Source organism: Euleptes europaea, chromosome 1 (genome assembly GCF_029931775.1).
Source record: "Euleptes europaea isolate rEulEur1 chromosome 1, rEulEur1.hap1, whole genome shotgun sequence".
NCBI classification, from domain to species: Eukaryota; Metazoa; Chordata; class Lepidosauria; order Squamata; family Sphaerodactylidae; genus Euleptes; species Euleptes europaea.
The window spans coordinates 79,248,468-79,262,952 of NC_079312.1; the positions used below are offsets into that span (position 1 = coordinate 79,248,468).

Here is a 14,485-nt window from a genome sequence, read left to right on the forward strand (position 1 = left end):
GCATGATGGTCTTTTCCAAAAACTCTACTGTCAGTGCCAAGCACCAAACACTGTAGTTAGATGATCTCGCTGGCCCTTTCTTTTCGTACTCGTCACTGATATTCTTTCAGGCCACGCTGCAATCATATACAGTTCTCACAGGTCAGTGGGGCTTCAGTATCCTGGTTCTGCAGCCCCCTCTGATGCAGTTGCCTACCCTCTTATTTGCAGTAGAGGTTTGCATGCAGCCTCCTCGCTGATTTATTTCTGACGGTGAGGTTGTAATCCACGGCAGCAGTGTGAGCGCTCAGGCAATGTGATTTCTCAGCAGGAAGATGCAACAAGATGTCTCGGTTTTGTCTAATCCCTTAAATCCATCACAGGCCCCAGCCCCTCAGGGATGCACACGCAAACGATGAGATTGCCTGTTGATGAGTTTGGCTGGGGCACAGCCAAGCGTGATGCCGTTTCCAGCACTGCGGGAGGCCTCTGTTCATGCCATTTACTCTGCTTCCCAAATCTCTCTTCTGTGTGGACAGAACTTATGTTAAAACAGACATGAGAGGGGTGCCCCTTTGGTGTTGTGCCTCAGGACTGGCCCAAGAGAGATGCTTCTTCCTCTGGGTATTAGCACTCTGACCCTAGCAAGGGTCAGAGTGCAAGCGGCTTCTCTTGAGCTTTTTCTAGCCTTGCTTCTCTCTCCTGGGGACGAGTCCCATTACCTAGGGTTGCCGGGTCCCTCTTTGCAACCGGCGAGAGGTTTTTGGGGCGGAGTCTGGGGAGGATGGAGTTTAGGGAAAGGAGGGACTTCGATGCTATAGAGTCCAATTGTCAAAGTGGCCATTTTCTCCAGGGGAACTGGTCTCTATCAGCTGGAGATCAGTTGTAAAGTGGGAGATCTCCAGCTGCTACCTGGAGGTTGGCAACCCTACTCATACCCCCAAATCCCGAGAAGATGCATAAGAATTTTTTTTTAAAAAAAGTTTTCTTTCACTGAAGAATCTGAACCCCAAGAGTTGACATGTTTACCTCAGCATTCTTCCAGATAACCATACAGGGCTCTGTGTCCAATTACGACAAACCAAAAGAAGTTGATCAATGGAGACGGCAACATTTGGGTATAGGAAAAGGGAAAACAGTAATACGTACTGCAAAACAAAATAAGAAATCAGTTTCATTGGCTGAAGCTAGATGGCAAGTTCTGCACGTGCTGTCAGAAGCAGCCATCCTGGATCCCCCTCCTCTCCTCCAGAACGACTGGTTAATCCTGCCTCTACATGTCGAGGTGTCACTTTGCTCAGAGTCTCTTTGCCTCCACCTCCTTCGTCTGGCGCAGCTTGCAGGGGAAGGGAAACTTGGGCCACATGGTGATGTCTGTCCAGTACAGTGATCCTTATCCACATGACAAGCCAGAGAAAGGGCCTCCTTTTTTTGGTGGCTGCCATGCAACTCTCATAAAGTCTGTTCTAGCTCCGGTCTAAAGATCATCATTGACACCTTCTGATGTGCCATCGCAGAAAAGTGAATCTGTCGTACTAAAGGTGCTTTCTGTCTCAGTTGGGACTAGGTTCTAAGACAGCTGGGATCAAACCCCTGTACTGCCGTGAAGCTTGCTGGTTGAGTTTAGGCCAGGCCCGTGGTCTCAGCCTAACCTATCTCACAGGGTTGTTGTGAAAACAGAGATCCTTGTAAGTTGTCCCTAGCTCCATGGAGGAAGGGATACAGTGTGCCCCCTGATAGATGTATATCAGGCAAGGAAATCCTGAGTTTCTCTTGAGCCTTTCCTAGCACCTCCTTTCTTGGGTTGCCTTTGTCTCTTTCTTGTAAGTTCTTGTCGTCAGCCCCTCACCAAATCAATTTCGTTTCGCCTTCCCTTCCTCCAGCCAAGTCCACATCTCTGCCTACAAATAGATAATGCCATCCAGCCTTGACTTTTGACTTGCTGGCATGTTCAGGGAGCAAGTTTTTCTGGTAGTGAAGAAAATGGACTGATGAGCTGGGATTATTTCCATGGCAATTCACATTTTGATGTGACAGAGAGAGAGGTGTATGAAAAGTCTAATCTGGAGAGTAAAGGGTGTTGCAAGAGGTCAGCATGTCCAAAACAGTTTATGACTCCTGTCAGCTTCCTGCTCATTTTGCCTGGCATCCTTTTGGAAGGAGACGAGCCTAGGCCTCGGGCAGGGATTTTGCCTAGTATCTCACTGTAAGTCGGAGTCCTGTTTCCCCACATAGCCTGCAGGCTGTCCCAGAGCATAGCTCCCTCACATGGCTACGGTATTATTCAAGAAGATTGGTAAAGCTCTTAAGATGTCTCCCCTCATCCAGAGATAGCAAACCTCTAGGCAAATAAATTGTTCTCAGTTTATTTTATTTTATTAAATTTATACCCCTCTTACCCCAGCTGAGGCTGGGCCCAGAGTGGCTCACATTTTCTTTTCCCAGGACCATGTACTTTAGACACCCACAATGGGAATATACCTCAGCAGTGTTTTCTTCTGAAAGAAGGCTGAGATTATCCCCCAGGTAAAGGGCTAACACTATCAAGGCTGCAGAGAAGTTTTACACAATCTGGAGTTAGAGCTCCTGAATCCTGGCCCTTACTGCTAACACCCGGAAGTAATTTTCTCCCATGTTCTCCAATGTACTGCCCTTAGGAGCAAGAGATCTAAGAATCCTTGCTCCTTTGTCCCCCTGCATTCACACATATCAGGTTTCTGTGAGATTCAACCCTCCTTCTCATTTTCTGGCAAAGCATTTCTAAATCCTGAGGCACAGGAAAGTACCAGCTGTATAAAGCTTACAAAATATCTGAGGTTTCACAATTAGAGAATGTTAAAACCTGCTTACCAGCTAAAAAGGCAGGGCCTCCCATTTGGAAAGCCTGCTTCTGTTCTGAAACCTCACATGTACCTCAACCCCCCACCCCCACCCCATGCTCCTAACTTCTATCCAGGAGACAGCAAATATTGTCATTTTTTGTGGAAGTTTTCATGAATTTGTTCTCTTATTTTGTTACAGGAGGAGGGAAGAAGTGAAGGCCGACTCCTAAACATGCTGGAGCAATCTGAACACAAAGCTGCCGGTAAGGGGGACCTGCCCTGGTGCCTAGCTAGTCAGTTTTCTGTAGGGTAGCACTGCTGAATATGACTGCCCTCTATAGCACAACTGAGCTACTGTTCCTCCTTATTCAACCTCGGTCCTGCTCTTCTTCCCTCAACTATGTGTGTCTGTACACAAACACCAGGCCTTTGTAGCTCTTGCTGGCCATGGTGAGAGCAAAAGCCATTGGTGGGATTCTCTTTCTTCAAGGGGCCTCAGTTGGCTTTGTACTTGATAGGTCAGCTTTGCAATAAGGCAGGAGAGCCTGAGACTGATATTTAGCATCTGTATTGTGCTTTTGCATGTTCTAAGTACTTCATTGGTACATCATGTAATCTTTACATGGTAGGTCAGATGAAAGGTAATCTTGTATTATTCCCATATTGCAGATGGAAGAGTGAGGCGGACCGAGCGCGGGTTGCCTAAAGCCACCTAGTAAATCCGTGGGTGGTGAAAGTGGAACCAGGGACTTCCCGATTCGTACCTCAGTTTTTAGCTACTACTTTACATCCATGTGTGTAGCATACTGATCTCCTTCCCTGCATGGTACATGTAGTGTTTTAAAATATGGTACATTTAAAAACATTTCAGGAACAAATTTTCTAAATGTATGTGGTCTTGCCCTGTACCTGAATAGACAGCATGGGTCATAGAAGTTATAAAATTAAAACGGATTTTTAAATACTGCTATGTGCCTCCTTTCAGACTGTAGCCAAGGGAAGGACATAGACCAGAGAATGGAAGGTTAAAAATGCTCTAAATAAATACAGTAGTCTACCCTTTCTTGTCCCATTTGGTTTGACAGTGTTTAGTGAGGACTACTCTTTTTCTGCTTGTCCACTGGAACAATAGCTGTGCCTGATCTCAAGACACCAGCATCTGCTAGTACTGCTGGAATGGAGAGTCTGTGCTAATTAAGAGTCTGTGATCTGTTCTCATTTCAGATGCAGAGTCGGGGGCCACACCATCTGAAGAAGACTCAAGGTTAGCTAGTGACTCTTTCGTCACAGGTTCTGTCAGCAGCTTAGCAAGGCCTTGAGCAAAAAGCAGGGCCACTCTTGTCTGAGAGAAAGTAACCAGGTCCAAAGCCAAGAGAAAAGCTTTGGCAATCCAGAGAGGAGCCCAAACCAACAGCTTGTGTTGTTTTCCCGGGAACCTTGGTCATTACCTTCTTGCTCAAAGTGCAGGTAGCTTTTCATCAGGGCCAGGTTGTTGGATACACCAGATAATAGAACCTTCCCTTTCTTAATCTTGGGACTTTTTTGTGGTACTGGAAACTCTCCTGATTTGCCATTCTTCTAGCTCGTGCATTAATGGTCAAAAAGAGTAGGTGATAATAATGTCCCAGTCAGTACAGGTCACTAGCAACAGAACTGAAGAGGAAACCGTTAGAAAGGGTTCTGTTTGTAAGACTGTGACTTACAGTGCCATGATGAAAACATGCATACTTGTTGAGAGTGTTGCCTGGTTTTGCGCAGAAAAAAGAAAGAAGAAGAGTATTTTTGCACTTTCCTCTCACCAGGTGCAGCTCACCAGAGGTGGACAAGGAGGCCGAGTGTGACAAGGACAACTGGAGCCATTCCCCCCATGCCTCTTGCAGTGACTCTCCTTTTAAATCATTCACGTCTGTTTCAGAAGCCAAAAGCTGCCTACCAGACTTGAAAAAACAGTTGGCCACAGGCTCAGGCAGTCGGCCACAAACCAAAGCCAGCTTCAGGAGAAGGAAGAAATTCTGAGTCTTGCACAATGAGAAAGGGAACTCAAAGTGGAATAAAAAGCAAAGCTTTCTATTCTACTGACTTTGCTTGGCAGGAAGAGCGTTGCCTCCCACACAGCATCAACCATCTCTCTTCTGTACATTTTTGTATGAATTGTACAAGCATTTGTCATAAATTGAATGTGGACTTTATAGGTGCCTATTCAACCTTGTTTTTTCAGTTACAAAAGAAAAATATATTTATTATGTTTTTATAAACTCCAGTTTGCTGGTGCTTGGGCATTCTTTATTTTAAAAAATCCTAAGTGTAAAAAACTGCTTTCTGGTCTTCGTGTTTGTAGATAAAGGAGAGAGCCCACAGGTCAGTGTGAACTGTCTCCCTAGTATATACGAAAATGTAGGGCATGATCTTGCTGAAGCTGGACATTTTCAAGTCCTCTTAGACCAACAGAAGATAATTAAGCATATGTTTAATTTCCCAATCAATGGGACTTAAAAGGTTCTTAACTTTATCAACAACCATTCCTTGATTGTGCTAATTTTGCAAAATAGATTCTGTAGGATTAGGGGAAGGATTATCCACCTTTACTTTGGCTTCTGTGCTTCATGGACAGGTAGTCCAAGCCCTAGGCGAAGATGAATAAACACTAAAGAGAAGAGGCATCCAACAATAGAAAAAGTGGCTCCCATTTTCTATCCAGTCCTGTGGGCAGTTCTTTGGGGTGTCCAGCTTCTTGAGCCTGAAGGGCTGGGCTCTCACTTGCCAAGCTGCTTAGGGGCTGGATTCCTCTTTGCTATGATGCCCCGTGGCGCAGAGTGGTAAATTGCAGTACTGCAGTCCAAGCTTTGCTCACGACCTGAGTTCGATCCCGACGGAAGTTGGTTTCAGGTAGCCAGCTGATGGAAGGCACCCAGCAAGCCTTCCATCCTTTCGAGGTCAGTAAAATGAGTACCCAGCTTGCTGGGGGTAAAGGGAAGATGACTGGGGAAGGCACTAGCAAATTACCCCGCAAAGTCTGCCTAGTAAACGTCAGGATGTGACATCACCCCATGGGTCAGGAATGACCTGGTGCTTGCACGGGGGACCTTTACCATTGTACTTCATGCATTGTGAGGCATGTGGAAGGATGGTGGGGCCACAGAAACCACAGCAAGGGTGAAATTGGGCTAGGCAGACCATTTGCCTGCTTATAGTTAGATTCAGTTGGTGGACCCTCTATTCCACCCTTGCTCCTCTGATTGGCAGGAGAAAATACCCAGGCCAGAAATTATATCTGGAGATGCATGATGTCACATCCACCTGAAGACCTGGATGTGATATAAGCATGTTAGCTGATGCTCTGGGAGTCCTAACATAGTTAAGACTGTGTCCATAGTTTTCAGGGGCAGCCAGAGTGTCACCCAATGTGCTTATGTCACATCCAGGTTTTAGACTGGATGGATGGTCACATGCTGCTGGACATCATTTCTGGCCCTGGCCCCACCCAGAAAGCTCTCAAAGATGCCATTTAGTGGCTTGGCATCCTTAAATAGGGGCCCACCAGTTACTTGTTTGCCATCCTTGAGTTAGAGGAACAATGGTAGGACTCTCTTTGTGAGCCGTCCCTGCTGTGCTGCTTCCATTTTAATTAGCAGCTCCTGAAAGCTACATCCAGCTTTGGGCTCAGTTGTCCCGGCCATTATACTAGTATGTAATTCATTCAGCCCTTGCCTGAACGAGTCGAGTCTGAAAATGAGGCCCAAGGGGTACCTAACCAGTGGCCTATGGCACAGCAAGAGCAACTAGCCTACACCTTGATGGTCTGTTGCCGCCTAATTGTTGTGTTCATACAAAATACTATGTGTTCTTAGGATTTTATTTTATTTTGACGCAGAGCCTGTGCCATGGGAAGAGCTCAAGGGCAAGTTGCAGGTAGCAGCAATTACACATAAAAGAGAGAGAGATCCCTGTCTCTAAATTGCTTGCAGAGGCCAGGGAGAACAAAAGAAACGATGACATGTTATCTTAATGGGACATGCTTTTATCTACTGTGAAAAGGCTGGTGTTGGCTCCTGCTACAGGGGATGGATTTCAGTGGCCTGGAGGTGTCCTGAAAAAGGTTTATGTGTCATGTTGATGCCCTGCTGGTGCAGAAAGGTCTCCTTATCAGCATGCCATCCAAAAAAGAAAGACAGCATACAGCAAGGACTGGCCTACTTTGCTGTCTCAGTTCCAGAGAAATCAAGGTGTTGTTGTTTTGATCCTGTGGGCCTTGAGGCAGAAGGTACAACTATTAATTCTGCTGGAGCTGTCTCATTCCATGATCAAAACAAGAACATTGGTGGTGTGACTACCTCCCAAGCATTTATCAGCACCTAGGGTCATAGGTGGCCTTGGGAGAATCCCCAGGCTTGCAGAAAAATCTGAAATCGGTAAAACAAATTGCAGGGGGAGTTTAAATCCTCCCTAAAGTGTTGTCTGCGCATGGGCACACCATGCACCTACCTCCTCCTGTTTCAGCAGACAGAGCATCGCTGTTGGTGTGTGTGTGTGTGAGTGTGTGTGGGTGGATGGGAGCCATGCTGGGCCTGGCCATGGTGGCTGCATGGCCTGGGAGACTCAGCAGGCCCGGCCATGGCAGCTACATAATGTGGGAAGCACAGTGTTTATTAGATTTTTTTAGCCTGCCCTTTCCCAACCATGGTCGGGTTCGGGGAGGTTTACATCAGTTAAAATACAGCATCTCATCATAAATAAATATCATTAAAATCAACAATACATTTTAATAATTGAACAACGATACCAAAGAGTCCAACGGTGCCTTTAAAATTGGTACTGGCAGTGTCCCAGCCCGGTGAAAAGGCGGAGATTGACTAATGCAAAGAATGCAGAAAATAGGCAGGTGGCGCAGTGGGTGCAAGGAGGCCGGTCATAGTGGAACCATCGCTGCCATCAACCATGGGCTTGGCGGAACATCTCTGTCTTACAGGCCCTGCGGAACGGAGCTAAGTCCTGCAGGGCCTGAGTCTCCGCTTACACAGAGTTCAACCAGGCCGGAGCCAGAACCAAAAAAGTCCTAATCCTAGTTGAGGACAGCTGGATACCTCTTGGGCTGGGGATCTCCAGTAGGTTATTTGGCTACATAATGCTCTTTGACTGGTATATCAGGAGAGGCGGTTCTGTAGGTACGAAGGTACCAGACCATTTAGGGCAGGGGTGGGGAACCTTTTTCCTGTCAAGGGCCATTTGCACATTTATGACATCATTCAGGGGCCATACCAGGTATAGATCTCCCGGTGGGGGGGAGAGGCTAGGGTTGCCAGGTCTCCAGCCACCACCTGGAGGTTGGCAAACCCAGGGGAGGCCACACAGAGAAGGCCTGCAGGGGGCCCTTCTCCCCCCTCCCAGGCAGGAGGGCAGCCAGCAGTGGGCCCCAGCAAACGAGATGCCAGGGGGGCACAGCCCACAGTTGATCGGCAAGGGAGGAAGGAAAACAGAAAGAGGAAAAGGGAGGGAGGGAGAATGAGAGAAAGGGAGAAAGAAATGGAGAGAGGGGGAGGAAGAAAGAAAACGACGGAGGGAAAGAAAGAAAAGGATGGAGGGAGACAAAGAAAGAGACAGAAAAAGAGGGAGAGAGGGAGAGAAAGGAGAGGGAGAAAGAGAGGGAGAGAGTGACAGAAAAAGAGGAAGAAAAGAGAAAAGTCTTCCTCCCCCCCACACACACCCGCGCACACTGACCAGGCCCCAGCCTCCCCGCCTCCCCCGCCCACACATACACCCGGCGGCGCACGGAGCCCCGCATGACCGGGCCCCAGTCTCCATGCCCTTCCCCCCAGAGTCCACAAAAGCCCCCCCCCCCGAAGCCCGATTGGCTCCCGCATGCATGCTCTGCCGCCGGGAGCCGCCGGCCTCTTCTCCCCTCCCTCGCTGCTCAACAGCCAACAGGCAGCAAGAGGGGCTCACAATGTGCTGCAGCGTTCCTGCATGCCACGGCTGTAGGAGGTAGCCTTGGGGGAAGCGTCCCTCCCCCTCCCCTCTCACCGACCAACAGCCAACAGTCGGCAAGAGAAGGTCCAAAAGGCACCGCAGCACCCCTGTAAGCCCCAGGAACACCCTCAGGGAGGGCCGCCCTGCTCCCCACCTCCACAGCAGGACCCCAGAGCTCCTGAGGGCCACAAAAAATGTCCTCGGGGGCTGTATGCGGCCCCCGGGCCTGAGGTTCCCCATCCCTGATTTAGGGCTTTGAAGGTCAGTACCAAAACCTTGATCCTGATCCAGTACTAAACCTGGAACCAGTACAGCTGGTGGAGCACATGTTGAATATGAGCTCTCCAAGAGGTCCCCATAAGGACCCTCCCCACTGCATTCTGGACCAGTTGGAGTTTCCGGAGCAGTCTCAAGGGTAGCCCTGTGTAGAGCGAGTTGCAGTAATCCAGCCTGGAGGTGACCATTGCATGGATCACTGCGGCTAGGTCGGGGCGGGACAAGTACGGCTTTAGCTGCTTAGCCTGGTGGAGGTGGAAAAATGCCATTCTGGCTACATTAGTGACCTGTGCCTCCATTGACAAGGAAGCATCCAGCATCATACCCAGACTCTTAACGGTCGGAGCAGGTGTTAATTGCTCCCCATCAAGAGCCGGGAGCAGGTGCCCCACCTCCGACCCTCCCTGGTCCAGCCACAGAACATCCGTCTTCCATGAGTTTAATTTCAGCTGACTTTGCTTCAACCATCTCACCACAGGCTCCAGACACCTGGCCAAGGGGGCGCATGCAGATGTTAAACAACATTGAGGAGACAATCACTCCCTTGGCCCCACACACCAAAGAGTGTAGGGGTGAAACTCTCCTCCCTAGCACCACCCTCTGTCCCCAATCTTGGAGAAATGAGAGCAGCCATTGAAAGGCTGTCCCATGTATCCCAATATCAGCGAGGCGGTGGATCAACAGGACATAAGTCGACTGTCGAACACTATTGTAAGAACTAGCAATAACAGCAGCGCTGACCTGCCTCAATCCAGCTGCCTGCGGAGATTGTGAGGTGACCAGAGCAGTCTCCATCCCATGGCCAGTTTGGAAACCAGACTGAAATGGGTCCAAAGTAGGCTCGGCTGTGGCAGCTGTGCAGCCCAGGAGTCACCCTAGATCCAGCAAGAACGTGCGTGTGTGGGAGATGGGATTCCCCCCTCCTGTGAGTGTAGCAGGTCCCTTCCACTAAGCCAGCAAGCCTACCCACCCTCCTGCTGGAAGGTAGGAGGGGAGAGCAGCAAGGGGAGGGTGAGTCGAGTGCCAAGAGTGGAGAGTAGGTAGGCAGAGTAGCAAGGGTGGGAGTGAGTGGAGTGCCAAGAGTGGGGGGAAGGTGGGGAGAGCAGCATGGGTGGGGTACTTTGGTGGAGAAAAGATGGACGAGCAAAAGAAATGGGGCTTAGGATGGTAGATGGCTGCTGCTTCTTCCATCAAGGTATACCTTCTAGGTGATCCAATGAGGCATGAAAATTCAGGCAAAGTAACAAGCAGTTTATTAAAGAGGTCTAAAAACAACAATTCAAGCCACATATAGGATGACGAGATCAATAAAGGCCAGTAAACAAACTAATAAAAACCCTAACGCTTCTATCTTTACTCTCCCGAGCTGTCTCATGGGACTAAGCCTCAGGCCAACTCACCCCTTCCTGGATGAGAGATCCCTCCACCTGCAGCAGCCACTCCTAAACCCTGCTCCCTAGGAGTGAGCCACCCGCCCTTTTGGGGCAAGGCCTTTTATTCCTTCTTCCCAGGCACCATCCCCTCACCCCTGATTGGTCCTAGATTTCCCTCCAAATCCTCTTTTACCAATCACAAGGCCTAGAGGATGCCTGGAAAATGTAGGCCTGGCAGCTACTTTAATATAGTCGTCCCTAGAGCCTATAGGCTGCACTTACTCCAGACTTAGATCATGACAACAACCCCTCCCTCCCAGGCCAACTCTTTGGGTCTGGCCATCTGGATCCTTATTGATGAGGTCTACATACTACGGACAATGAAATCACATCTAACCCAATGTGCAAAATTCCTTAAACCATTCACATGGAACTCTGTGTAAATGATGTATAATATCGTATAATATCAAGTGGAAAACACAGTTAAACACTACAACGACAAATCATCAAATAGTAAACATATACAGCATTATGGCTAATCAACACAAACCCTGGAAGACCGAGCATCAGCTACTTTGTTCACAGATCCTGGGATATATGCTCGATCTCAAAGTCAAAATCCTGCAGGGCTAAGCTCCGTCGCAGGAGTATAGGATTGCTAAACTTGGCTGCCTCGAGCAACTTGAGAGGGGAATGGTCAATTTAGAGCAGAAACCATTGGCCCCACAAGTAGGTCCGGAACTTTCCCAGAGCATATATGATGGCATAACATTCCTTTTCTGGGATTTCCCAACCTGCTTCCTGTTCCGTACGTTTTTTGCTAAGGAAAGCAACTGTGTGTTGTTCTTGATCCAGCCCCTCTTGGGATAACATGGCTCCCACTTCAAGATCCGAGGAATCAATAGTGAGAATAAAGGGTTTAGTAAAGTCTGGAACCCTCAGAACAGGACAGTCTTGAGGGAGTTTTTTTTTAACTCTTAAAAGCCTGCTGACACTGTACCATCCACTGCAACTTATCAGGTCTTTTCCTCCCAATGAGATCAGATAAGGGCAGCACTAGCTGACTGTAATTGTGCACAAACTTCTTGTAGTATCCAGCCAGCCCTAGGAAGGATTACACTTGTGTTTTTGTTCTGGGTACAGGCCAGTCCAGAATAGCCTCAATTTTGGTCTGTTCTGAGGAGACAGTCCTTTGCCCTATTTTATGTCCAAGGTATGTAATCTAGTTAGGCCAATTTGACATTTCTTGGCTCTCAGAGCGAATCCATCTTTTTATCCTCTACAAAACCATTTGCAGGTGTACCAGGTGTTGCTCCCATGTTGGTGAAAATACAGCGTCCAAGTATGTGACTGTGAAATCCTCTAGTCCTTTCAAAAGCTTGTTGATTGCTCTCTGAAAGATGGCAGGTACATTCCAAAGCCCTAATGACAAGACACTGAATTCATAAAGTCCTTTTCGTGTCACAAAGATAGATAGCTCTTTAGCCTGTTCATTGAGCTCTAGCTGCCAGTAGCCTCGGTGAGGTCAAAGATGGAGATATACCTGGCTGGGCTAGCTGGTCCAACAAATCGTCTATACAGGGCATTGGATATCGATCAGGCTGTGTTATCTTGTTGGGATGCCAATCCACACAAAAGCAGACCTTTCCATTGGGTTTGTTCACCAACTCAACTGGTGAGGCCCAAGTCCTCTCAGATGGCCTAATTATCCCTATCTTCAACATTTCACTCAACTCCTTCTCAGTGGCCTGCCTCTGGGTATAGGGGACTCAGTGGGCCTGTTCTGCCACAGGTGGCTCATCTCCTGTATGCATAGAATGGGTAGCAATCTAGGAACATCCAGGTTGGGCAGATAACTATTCTGCAAATTCTATACATAGTTGTTTGACTTCTCCCTGCTATTTGCTGGACAACAATGTTGAGAAAGTAATTTCCTCCACCCCCCCTCACCATGACTTCCCACACACATATCTTCCAAATTCCCAAAGCTCTCAGCCAGCTCCAGGATAAGGTATCAAGCTTTAGTTTCTCAAGAATGGTAGGGCTTTAAGGAGTTGGCATGGTAAACTCAGGGTGGGAGATCCATGTCTAGGAACTCAACCAAATAATTTACTTCTCCCAGGCGGCACTTGATTTTGAAAGGCCTCTTCCAGGCAACTTCAATTTTATTAGCTTTCACGGGCTTTAAAACTATTACCAAATAATCTGTGCTGTAGACCAGATCCCTGGCATTCATACCATACCAGGCTTTCTGTTATTGTTGGGTTTTACCCAATTGTTCACGAGCTAGAGTTAAATCCTCTCTTAAATGGTTTTGAAGTTTATCAACGAAGTTTAAAACATTCGCCCCTGGAGTGGGTATCGAGACCAGTTCAAAGGGGGAGAATCCTAGACCAGGATGTGGGACAGCCCGATATGCAAAAAGTAGCTGTTGCAGGGCTAAATCCAAGTTATTGGAATGGGCATTAACAAACTTCTTGATCATTGCTCTTAATGTCCCATTGAATTTTTCTACTAAACCATTTGATTGGTGGTGATAAGGGAGAGTCACCAGGTGTTGAACACTGTGAGTGCTCCACAGTTTCTCCATCACCTCTGAAAGAAAATTAGTTCCAGCATCCGTGATGATGTCTAACGGCCAGCCCACTCTGGCAAAACATCTGTGAGAGCTTGACAAATAGTGTTGGCATCTAACATATTGAGTGCTACTGCTTCAGGCCAGCTGGTGGCGTAATCAACCACAGTTAGAGTGTACTGTTTCCCTCTTGGGGTCTTGTTTAGAAGCGGACCCAATACATCAATAGCTACACAGTTGAAGGGAATACCAATAACAGGTAAAGGCTGGAGGAGGGCCTTTCTTTTATCTTGGGCTTTCCCCAGTTTGACACATATCACAGGACTTGATAAACTTGGCAAATACCCAATATCCCTTCCCAATAAAACTGTTGTCTCAGACAGTCCTGGGTTGTCTTCACTCCGGCATGACTACTGGGGTGATCAAAGGCCAGGCTCATAAGCTGAAGGCGATACCTGCTGGGTACCACTAGCTGCCAGTATGGTTGCCATTCACTCTTACGAACCAAAGGGACTCTCAATACAACAGGCCATTGTCTTACACAAATGTGGAGCAAAGGGTTTCACTGAGAGGACAGTTCCTCAGAGCCTGTTGATGAGCTTCATCAAGGCCCACATCTTAATCCTGCTCCTTCTGCAAAGACGCTGTGGTCACTGGAGTAGACCCCGCATCATCCAGGTCTGCAATAGGATCCAGTGGGGTTGACAAGGCTACTTTTCCTCCAAGTTGTTTTTTCTATTGGGTGCAGATTAACACCCCCACAAATTCCTCATTCCCTGGGCCAAGATCATCCTGTGCAGCCCCAAAGTCCTTAATGAATTGTACATATACATTTTCCTCTGTATTGGTCTCAGCCTCTGAGCTACCTAATCCATTTGTCCTTTCTGCCTTTGAAATATATGTTCAGCCAAATCCTCCCCTACAGGGGTATATTCATGCACAGCAACCTTCCACTGTCCACTCCACCCCTCATATTGGATAGGCATCCTGGCCACTGGTAAAGTAATTCCTTCATGGAGGCATCACACGCATCTCTCTTCATCCAAGATGAAATACTTAGAATCAACATGAGAATGATGGACGGTGGTCAAAAGGGAGGCAGTGTCTTGCCAAGCTGCAATACCACATCCATCCATGATGACTTTCTTACATTGGCGCCAGGGAATATACTCAGGGTCAAAATCAGGAGAAGTCCCCTGTCAGCAATTGCACACTAATGCCTGAGGAATTGCTGGCTGCTCTTTGGGCCATGGTGGGAGCTTCAGGGGTTCCCTCTGATGCCAGTCACAATGGGCAATGGATCTCCATAAGCCTTAGCCAGACGTTCTGCCCACTGTCCAGCTTCCTGGAGGGTGGAAGGGCTCTTGTGAATAAGGGGGTGCCTAATGTACTCAGGGATGAGAGTGAGGAACCGATCAATGTGCATTAGAGCCTTTACATCAGTTAGTGTCTTCACTGGAGCTACTTCAACCCATAGGTCATAGGCTTTCTCCAGT

At 47.9% G+C, this 14,485-nt stretch overlaps 1 protein-coding gene across 1 annotated transcript in view; it reads left to right on the forward strand.

The window, feature by feature from the left end:
* UIMC1 (ubiquitin interaction motif containing 1) overlaps positions 1 to 4,974 on the forward strand; it is a 68,576-nt gene extending 63,602 nt beyond the window's left edge. Inside the window, exons 11-13 of the mRNA XM_056866361.1 lie at positions 3,001 to 3,064; positions 4,026 to 4,065; positions 4,604 to 4,974. Of these exons, the coding sequence (XP_056722339.1) occupies positions 3,001 to 3,064; positions 4,026 to 4,065; positions 4,604 to 4,817 (318 nt within the window). The 3' untranslated portion in view covers positions 4,818 to 4,974. The remainder of the gene's footprint in view (positions 1 to 3,000; positions 3,065 to 4,025; positions 4,066 to 4,603) is intronic.
* Positions 4,975 to 14,485: the final 9,511 nt, after the last annotated feature.